The sequence below is a fragment of the Frankliniella occidentalis genome, unplaced genomic scaffold (assembly GCF_000697945.3).
Source record: "Frankliniella occidentalis isolate FOCC.00 unplaced genomic scaffold, Focc_3.1 Scaffold324, whole genome shotgun sequence".
Lineage (NCBI taxonomy): Eukaryota > Metazoa > Arthropoda > Insecta > Thysanoptera > Thripidae > Frankliniella > Frankliniella occidentalis.
The window spans coordinates 230,243-237,955 of NW_026267448.1; the positions used below are offsets into that span (position 1 = coordinate 230,243).

Consider the following 7,713-nt stretch of genomic DNA (forward strand, 5'->3'; position numbering starts at 1 on the left):
CCGACCTGCGGAGCGGGCCACTTACGCCCGAGTCCCCGGGGGACCGCGGACAGGGCCGGAAGAAGGGGGTTTACGGGGCGGCCGACGTGATCCCCGTGGCGACCGCTGGGTGCCGTCCGTGAGGAGGCGCAACACAGCGGCGAGATGGTAGAGGAGGGACGATCCTGGCCGTGGAGATGACCGTCCTGCTCCTGATGAACCGGTGGGCGGTCGGGCTGGCGGCGCCGGTCCAGGCGGGGGCCGTGGTCGACGCGGGCAGCGAGGTGATGACGATGGGTGTGGGCCTTCACAATTGGAGCAACGGGGAACCGCCTTGGCGGTGCAGGCGCTGGCTCTGTGGGCTGCTGCTGCTTCTTGTCTCTGTCACTACTCCCCCCACCCCCTCCTCTCCCTCGGCTCTCCGCCAAGTCACGTGAAATAACTACTTCCGGCACAGATAAAGGCGGTAAGATTTGATAGCAGTCGACCAATCAACTGAGGGAATAGGGAATGGAATAAGATTTGAATTCAGACAACTCTTTGAAGCAGCCTAATTATTAATCGTGCTTCCCATAGGAACTCAAAGTGTCTATTCTTCACACATATATCGCAATATATTTTTGTATTTACAGAGATGTGATTAACAGAAAATGCACCATGCTACTTTGATTGCTACATCCTATAATGTTGCCATGACAACCGTAAGAAAAAATTACCAGATGAGAGCTGACTGTGGTGGCTTACAAAATTTATTCAATGCAGCTGTCCTAGATATTCATTATTATTATTATTACTAATAATACTTAACCATGTCTATTACAACAATGAAATCACGGATATCAAACTCAAAGATGAGTGATGGTAGTGTATCAATTGCATAAAATGAATAATCACCAAACACATGTTTCAGTATTTGTAATGCGTATACTTGGTAAATTTGTAGAAAAGAGGGCCTGTACCACCATGGATGTGGCTATGCTATTACCAAAGAAGTTGCGAAAGCCAGCCACATTTGGGAAGGAAGTACTGACTCTTAAAGGACCTGATATGGTGCGAAAGTTAGTAGTGCCTGGCCCAGAACCAAATGTTCACCCAATATATTTTGATAAAGTCGAGTTTTGTCGTCTTAGGAATCAATCAAAGGTTTGTTGCTACACAAGAAAAATAGTTTTTAAAAAAATCTGATTTCTTTTTTAACTGACTATGAATTAACAGGTTTTGACCCCAGCAGAGAAGTTAAATCAACAGGAAGCTGCTGAAGCTGCTCGTCAAAAATTAGAAAAAGAGAGTGCTGAGAGGAAAGAAAACCTGAAATCTTTTGAAAAGCACAGAATAAAAAGTGTTCGTCTTGCGGAGGTGAGTACCATTTGGTCTTTTAAGCACACAACTTTATGAAGAAACTTGGAAAAGCATTTTTTAACCAGCTCGAGGTAGATGCTGAAAGGAAAGCAGCCCACTTACTTGCAAGAGCAAGAGAACTACAGCAAGAATCCCAGGATGAAGTAAAGAGTGCAAATAGGCTTATAATCAGCACCAAGTGCCATGCAATTCGGTCTGCACAGATAGCTGAAAAGCAGCTCATTCAGTAAGGTTCCTTTGTACTCATTTACCGTATTTCAAAATATCTTGTCCAACAATCTGTTAAAAATTAAAGGAAAGAACTAGCAGCAGAGGAGCAGCGTCTAGACAAAATGATGGAGCAGCAAAGAATAATTGGGCTGAAGGAAGAGGAAAAACGCAAAGAGGAGGAATCTATTAAAAATCAACGCTACTTGAAGGCTTTATTACATCAAATTCAGGAAAATGAAACAGAGCGCATACATGAAGCAGAACGGAAAGAAGAGGTGAATTCAAATCCAACCAAACTACACATATGCAATTACAAAACAGTTTCAAAATTCATTAGATTAATTTCCTTTTGTTTCCAGGAAAGCCGTTTGATGAATGAAGCTGCTATGCAAGTGCAATTAGATGAGCTTCAAGCATACCGCAACAAGCTTGAGGAACAAGCAAGAACACGTCAATATTTGTCACAAGTCAATGAGCAGCTTAAATACTTCCAGGACTTGGAAAGAGAGGAAAAGCGGCAAGCTGAACTAAAAGTAATTTTCTGCCATCATCTGAAGTAGTTGAAAAAATTGATTTGAAATGTAATACAAAACTAAATTTAATAGGTGCAGAAATTCATGGCTGATAAAGCAGCACGAGAAGCAGCACTTGAGGAGGAAAAGAGAAAAACAAAACTTGCAAAAGAACTAGAAATTGCTCGTTTACGAGCTGCCCAGGAAAGGATGTCAGATCTCAAATCACAACAAGATGAACTGAAGGCATTGAGAACACAAGATGAAGTGAGATCAATAACAGTCTTAATCTGGCTAAGAAAATTACCTTAATATTAACTAAGCAATTCTTTTCAAGGTTGAACGCGAATGGCGGAGAAAGGAAAAGGAGGAGGCTATGAAAAAAGCCAAGGAAGAACATGTACTTAAGCTAGCAAGACAAGATCAAATAGTCCACCGCCGTAGTATGCAGGCTGTAGAGATAGCGAGAGAGAAGCAACAGTTTGAGCGAATAATAAGATCCCAACGATTAGATGCTGAGCGAGAAAGATTAGAACTGATCAAAAAGCAATCTGTAAGTAGAAATTTACTGTGCAAGACTAATCACTATCTAATTTATCTAGAAAGAAATATTTCAGTGAAGTTATTTACTCTTCTACTATTCTTAAAACTTCAAATATATTGGGAAGTTTAACTAAATTTTTCTGTTAAGGGTTTGGAAGCATACCGGACTGCCATACTGGAGCAAATAAATGAAAAGGAAAGGGAAAGGATTCAAATGAGAAAATTGAAGTTCCAAGATGGAGAAGCGCTGCGAGCTGAAGAGGAAATGAGAAAACGAGAACTTAATCTCACAATGAAACGTAAACTTGAAGAGCTGAGGTATGATGAACTGAATTAGTGAGGCTACCAGTGGCTGAATGACATTGATAATGTTATTTTTCAACAACTTACACTTTTTCTTCAAACAGGGCAAACAAAGTTCCAGATACTTACATAAAGGAAATAGAGCGTCAATTAAAGCTCACTGACATAAATTGACTTCACTGATTTTGAGCATGATTCAATTGATTGTATGAAGAATAAATTTGGGTATGATGAAGAAAAGTTTATAGTGAGGCGGCATAGTAGTTGCACAGCAATTAATTGTAATCCTAACATTCTCCTTCAGCACAACCTGCAGGATAAGTACTGTATCATAATTTTCACTGAGAAACCACTGTATTGACTTATCAGATGAGACACTTTGTACCAGGTAGATTGTGCTTGAGGTTGAGTAATCAAGCTGCTTGGCATATGAAACATACACAGTTTTCAATAAAATCTAAGTTACCAGAAAGAAAAGTCATTTTAATTGATATACTGATTTTATTTACACATAGATAGATGATTAAAAACAACATCAAATACTGGTAAGAATGAAAACACAGATGAAATTATTGATATTTTAAAACCAAAGGCCAAGATAAGTTTCAATCAAAACTCTAAAGATGTTTCTTTGAAATAATTAGATTTACTTTTATTTGAAAATAAAGAGCGAACTAGATACTTAAACATTAAGAAAATATAAGCTAAAATAATCAGGAAAATACAACATTACCTCCCTTCAATAGACAGAAATATCTATCCAAGTTAAAAGCTACAGAGGTCTTAATGCTCCTCTCCCAAAATCTTACTTAAGTTATCACGGAGAATCTGCAATTTCATCCTTGTTTGAGTGTCCAAGGATGCCCCAATGCCAACTGGACATGGGCCCTCAGTAGGCTGGATGGAGTAAACTTCCTACAAAAGCAAACGGAGTTTGTAAAAGTTTCTCAGACATACAAAAGTAAAGAAGGAAAATTTAAAAAAACAGCAACATAATTTTTGGATTTACTTACAGTTCCATTATTAAGGGGTAGGCAGATGTTTGGTTCTGTAATACTAGTTGTCATCATCAATGGGCTACCAGTTAATGAAATGGCCATTTCACCCTGACGGGCATAACGCTTCAGAGGCATGGGACAGTATGGATCACATTTAGGAGTAACAGCTGACAAAGTTCTGTCTGGCCTGTTCATAGGTGTCTGAAAGAACACAGGAAAGAGAGATGGTGAGCGGTGAGACGGTAAGCAATTTAACATGACTTATGACTCTATTGAGGAGAATTAAAATACCTGGTAATCTGTAATGAATTTGGACCTGTTATCTCTTGGCTGAGAAGAACTCCGAGTTAAGCGACGAGTGGAGGATAAATCTGGAAAAAATAACCTTTTGATATATTGAGAAATGGTATAACATAAGATAAGGAAAGTATTGAATTCCTGACCTGGCTGTATAGCTGACACATCAGTGAGTGAGCTAGTTCTTGTCCGTGTATGTTTAGTTTTGGCCCGAGATTGCCTTGTAGTAGATTTAGGCTCAGGTGGTGGCATAGGTTTGAATGCAGTGCTTGTTACTATACCTTTGCTTTTAATGGTTGATGTCAGAGTTGCATCAAAAGAGTCAATAGAGTCAATGGAATCTTTCTGACGCTGTAAAGAAAATATGATGAGAAGATCACAAATTTATAAACTTATAGGACAAGAAAGTCAAACTAACTTACATTACTGATTGCGCCTGGCGGAAGGTTTGCTTCCTCGGAAGGAATCTGGCCCAAGACCAACATGAGATTGCGGTCTAAGCAGTCACTCTCTTCTTGCATTTTTAAAAGAAGTTTATGTTTCCGACCTTCCACTGAAACGAATGGAAATATGGTTTTTAAATTTTAGACCGAAAAAATTGGAATGTAATTTTTCTTTAAGCTACAAACAAAATCTCCTAGCAGAATTATTTCTAAACTTACATTCATTTTCGAAATCCAGCAGCCACACATCCCAGTATTGATCTTCCTGCTTCACTTTGGGACTAGCAGCATCTTTCTGTTTGGCTGTAGTGCCTTTTTTCGCTCTTGTTCGAACCATCGCTCCTAGAATTAAAGAAGTCTCTGAGTTGTCGGAACAAACAAAGCGTAAATCAACAAATGTCCAGAAAGCCGACGAGGGTTATGTTCAGTAACGCATTTCTTTAAGACCGGAGAGAGAGAATGGTGTGCGAGTAAGGATTTTTACTGAACAGAACGCAGATTCACGGTCAAAGATAAATCAATAATTACTTACAAAAAAATAGGAGAATATGACAGCAAGATATTTTGTTGTTTTCTTGTCCCGGTTCGGTAGGTCGGTGTCCGGTCCGATCTGCAACCGCCAAAATTTCGTTTGAGATTTGTGGGGGGTCGATGGTGTTTTGTCTTTTCGACCGCGTCGCCTTCTATTTACTCACATCCAGCAGGTGACAGCTAGCAGACGACCGAAAGCAAAAAAACAGAATTTAGCAACTAGCAGCAGAAAATCAGTAGATGACGGTGATGATGGAAGAAAGATAAGTTAGAAACAATAGGAAGATAATATCCACTATTATACACCTGTCTCAAATATTTTTCTGTGCGAAGTTTCGTGTTATCCCTGCTTGGATGCACTGCATTATTGCTTTGTTCGCCGTTAGTTGCCGGAACTTTTTGTTAGGTTGGGTAAAACACTCATCAGAAATTCGCAAATATCCTCTTAAATACATTATCAACAAAAATTACGTAATATCACAACCATGTCCATCTTAAGCAATCCACTAGAAGAAGTCAACCGCTTTGGAGTGTCACTAATTGTTTCACTTCAGAATGCGTAAGTCATTCTGTAGCAATCATTTCAAAAATTCGATCAATATTTCATGTAAACTCTTGTTATTATTTTAATTGTTTTTGTGTCACAGATTTCCAGGGTGGGATGATCTGTTCCATGTTATCACTGAACTTGGAAACTCTACTCATTCCTTCACACTTCTCATTCCATTAGCGGCAGCTCTTGATTTGCAACTGGCCTGTGATTTATTGGTTGTTTGCATTGTAGGAGAATGGTCCAACACTTTGCTAAAATGGTACAAAAATTTAAAGATTGTCTTGAATCAATCAGAGTCTACATGCTTCTCTTCTGATATTTTCTTGCTCTTTCCTTGAAGGTTTTTGATGGAGGGCAGGCCATACTGGTGGGTCAGAGAAACTGAAATTTATGAGAAGTATGGACTCACTCTTCCAGTATTGCAGCAAACATCCCACACATGTGAAACAGGGGCTGGTTCACCCTCTGGTCATGTTATGCATGCTGCTGTTGTTGGGTTTGTTCTTGCTAAGTGGCTCATTGCCAAGTATGAAAGTCGCTCAAAGTAAGGTCCTTTTTCCAGTAAGCTGATTTACCTTTAACAAGTTGTTTGCTTCCTTTTTCTCAGTTCTGTTTTATGCTTTCAGGTTTCCCAGACCTAACGCACCTCTCTATCGGAAATTGGTTTGGTCTCTCTTTGCAATGATGCTAATCATTGTTGCCCTCTCAAGAATGTACATTGCAGCCCATTTCCCTCACCAATGTCTATTGGGTGCTGCCCTCGGTAGGTTCTGATTTTTCTGAATTTTTAAAATATTTTCTAGGTTGATTATCAATGACAGGAAATATAACTAGTCATGAAATGTTCACCTCTCAGGCATTCCGTTAGCTTGGGCCTTGACTTCTGAAAGCAGCAGTGTGTGTCGCTGGTGGAAAAATGCTAGCCGTGGAAAATTGTTGGCAGCTGCTTTACTACTATCACTTCTGGCATTTGGAGGATACTGGCTGCAAAAAGCCTTAGGCATAGACCCACAGTGGTCAGTAAAGCTAGCCTTTAAATGGTGCAAGTCTGAACGAAATCTGCATGTTTCAACAACCAACGTATTTTCACTAGTTCGTGATTGTGGCTCAGCTTTTGGTTTTGCCATTGCATGTCCATTCTCTAAAAGGTAAGCAGCAAGATTAAGCATTTATGTAGACAACTATTTTGCCACTAAAATTAATCTGTACCTTGTCTTTTAAACCTAAACACATCTTTTTGTTTCAGACTAATGAATAAACGTCTAAGCATTCCCTTTGGAATACTCTTGGCCCTTCTTCTTAATGTGGCTGTTCGTAGTGTTCAGAAATCCATCCCAACAGCAAATGTGTTCACTTTTTTCTCAGCTCACTTTTTCCTTCATGCCAGCCTCCCACTTCTTGTTCTTCTTTATTTTCCCAAACCTAGCGGTGACCCTGAAAGGACCAGTTCTGAAAGCAACACAAGACGGACTTCAACACGGCAGTCAAGGGCCAAATATGATTAACTTGTTCCTAAATTTTGTTAAGTACAGAATTCCATATGTTATACATTCCGATTAAGCCAAAATCTTTAATATAATCCCAGTTTGTACTAAATTTTTGTGTGTGATGAGGAGTGTGGCACAAATAAAAATGTGGTTGAGTTCAATGTATCCTACATTTTGTTAAAGGTATTTATAGATGTTAAAAATAGGTGTTAAAATATGTTTATTGTTGTGTAAAATTCTTGATGAATTTAATGACTTTGCTTTAAAAGCTTTAAAATGTAACTTCAGATACTTGGAGGAAATAAGCAAAATTTTTTTTTTAACTTTATGCATTTCTAGTGCAAAGTCTGTTACTAGTTTTGTTTCAATGTGTGTTGTTGTATATTATGAGTGTTATGTGCTAGTCAAAACTGTTTGAAATTTGATGTAAACATTCCATTTTAAAATCTGTGTTTCTTTTTTTACAAAAAAAAAATCACCTATGCGTATACCAATCGT

The 7,713-nt window shown here is 38.8% G+C and overlaps 3 protein-coding genes across 4 annotated transcripts; 2 read left to right on the plus strand and 1 right to left on the minus strand.

Annotated features, from left to right (window-relative positions):
* Positions 1-6: 6 nt before the first annotated feature.
* LOC113211141 (cilia- and flagella-associated protein 45-like) lies at positions 7-3,383 on the plus strand. The gene is made up of 11 exons (XM_026429435.2): positions 7-445; positions 612-840; positions 923-1,122; positions 1,195-1,335; positions 1,404-1,564; positions 1,634-1,823; positions 1,908-2,081; positions 2,154-2,327; positions 2,398-2,613; positions 2,752-2,921; positions 3,011-3,383. Exons 2-11 carry the CDS (start codon positions 789-791, stop codon positions 3,078-3,080), a joined length of 1,548 nt encoding a protein of 515 aa, XP_026285220.1. The 5' UTR covers positions 7-445; positions 612-788; the 3' UTR covers positions 3,081-3,383.
* Positions 3,384-3,387: 4 nt separating this feature from the next.
* On the minus strand, positions 3,388-5,321 carry LOC113211146 (uncharacterized). Of its 2 annotated transcripts, none has more exons than XM_026429444.2 (7): positions 5,177-5,321; positions 4,864-4,986; positions 4,624-4,754; positions 4,348-4,552; positions 4,196-4,275; positions 3,920-4,105; positions 3,388-3,821 (listed from the first exon to the last, which is right to left on the minus strand). In XM_026429444.2, the coding sequence occupies exons 2-7, from the start codon at positions 4,979-4,981 to the stop codon at positions 3,690-3,692; spliced, it is 852 nt and encodes a 283-aa protein (XP_026285229.1). In that variant the 5' UTR covers positions 4,982-4,986; positions 5,177-5,321; the 3' UTR covers positions 3,388-3,689. The 2 variants fall into 2 exon arrangements, with proteins under 2 accessions (XP_026285229.1, XP_026285228.1); XM_026429443.2 differs by having other exon boundaries at positions 4,864-5,004; positions 5,177-5,273.
* A 19-nt stretch (positions 5,322-5,340) lies between these two features.
* On the plus strand, positions 5,341-7,661 carry LOC113211144 (glucose-6-phosphatase 2). The gene is made up of 6 exons (XM_026429440.2): positions 5,341-5,734; positions 5,823-5,987; positions 6,069-6,272; positions 6,355-6,491; positions 6,585-6,876; positions 6,975-7,661. The coding sequence occupies exons 1-6, from the start codon at positions 5,661-5,663 to the stop codon at positions 7,231-7,233; spliced, it is 1,131 nt and encodes a 376-aa protein (XP_026285225.1). The 5' UTR covers positions 5,341-5,660; the 3' UTR covers positions 7,234-7,661.
* The last annotated feature ends 52 nt before the right edge of the window (positions 7,662-7,713 follow it).

What these genes read in the sequence shown, in the direction of transcription:
- LOC113211144 (XM_026429440.2), top strand. Translation starts at nt 5,661, where the DNA reads ATGTCCATCTTAAGCAATCCACTAGAAGAAGTCAACCGCTTTGGAGTG. An exon ending in ATTGTTTCACTTCAGAATGC is followed by an intron (nt 5,735 to 5,822) that starts GTAAGTCATTCT and finishes TTTGTGTCACAG; the next exon opens with ATTTCCAGGGTGGGATGATC. An exon ending in GCATGTCCATTCTCTAAAAG is followed by an intron (nt 6,877 to 6,974) that starts GTAAGCAGCAAG and finishes TTTTTGTTTCAG; the next exon opens with ACTAATGAATAAACGTCTAA.
- LOC113211141 (XM_026429435.2), top strand. Translation starts at nt 789, where the DNA reads ATGTCTATTACAACAATGAAATCACGGATATCAAACTCAAAGATGAGT. An exon ending in AAAGTGTTCGTCTTGCGGAG is followed by an intron (nt 1,336 to 1,403) that starts GTGAGTACCATT and finishes TTTTTTAACCAG; the next exon opens with CTCGAGGTAGATGCTGAAAG. An exon ending in CGTAAACTTGAAGAGCTGAG is followed by an intron (nt 2,922 to 3,010) that starts GTATGATGAACT and finishes TTCTTCAAACAG; the next exon opens with GGCAAACAAAGTTCCAGATA.
- LOC113211146 (XM_026429444.2), bottom strand. Translation starts at nt 4,981, where the DNA reads ATGGTTCGAACAAGAGCGAAAAAAGGCACTACAGCCAAACAGAAAGAT. An exon ending in GCTGGATTTCGAAAATGAAT is followed by an intron (nt 4,755 to 4,863) that starts GTAAGTTTAGAA and finishes CATTCGTTTCAG; the next exon opens with TGGAAGGTCGGAAACATAAA. An exon ending in AATTCATTACAGATTACCAG is followed by an intron (nt 4,106 to 4,195) that starts GTATTTTAATTC and finishes GTGTTCTTTCAG; the next exon opens with ACACCTATGAACAGGCCAGA.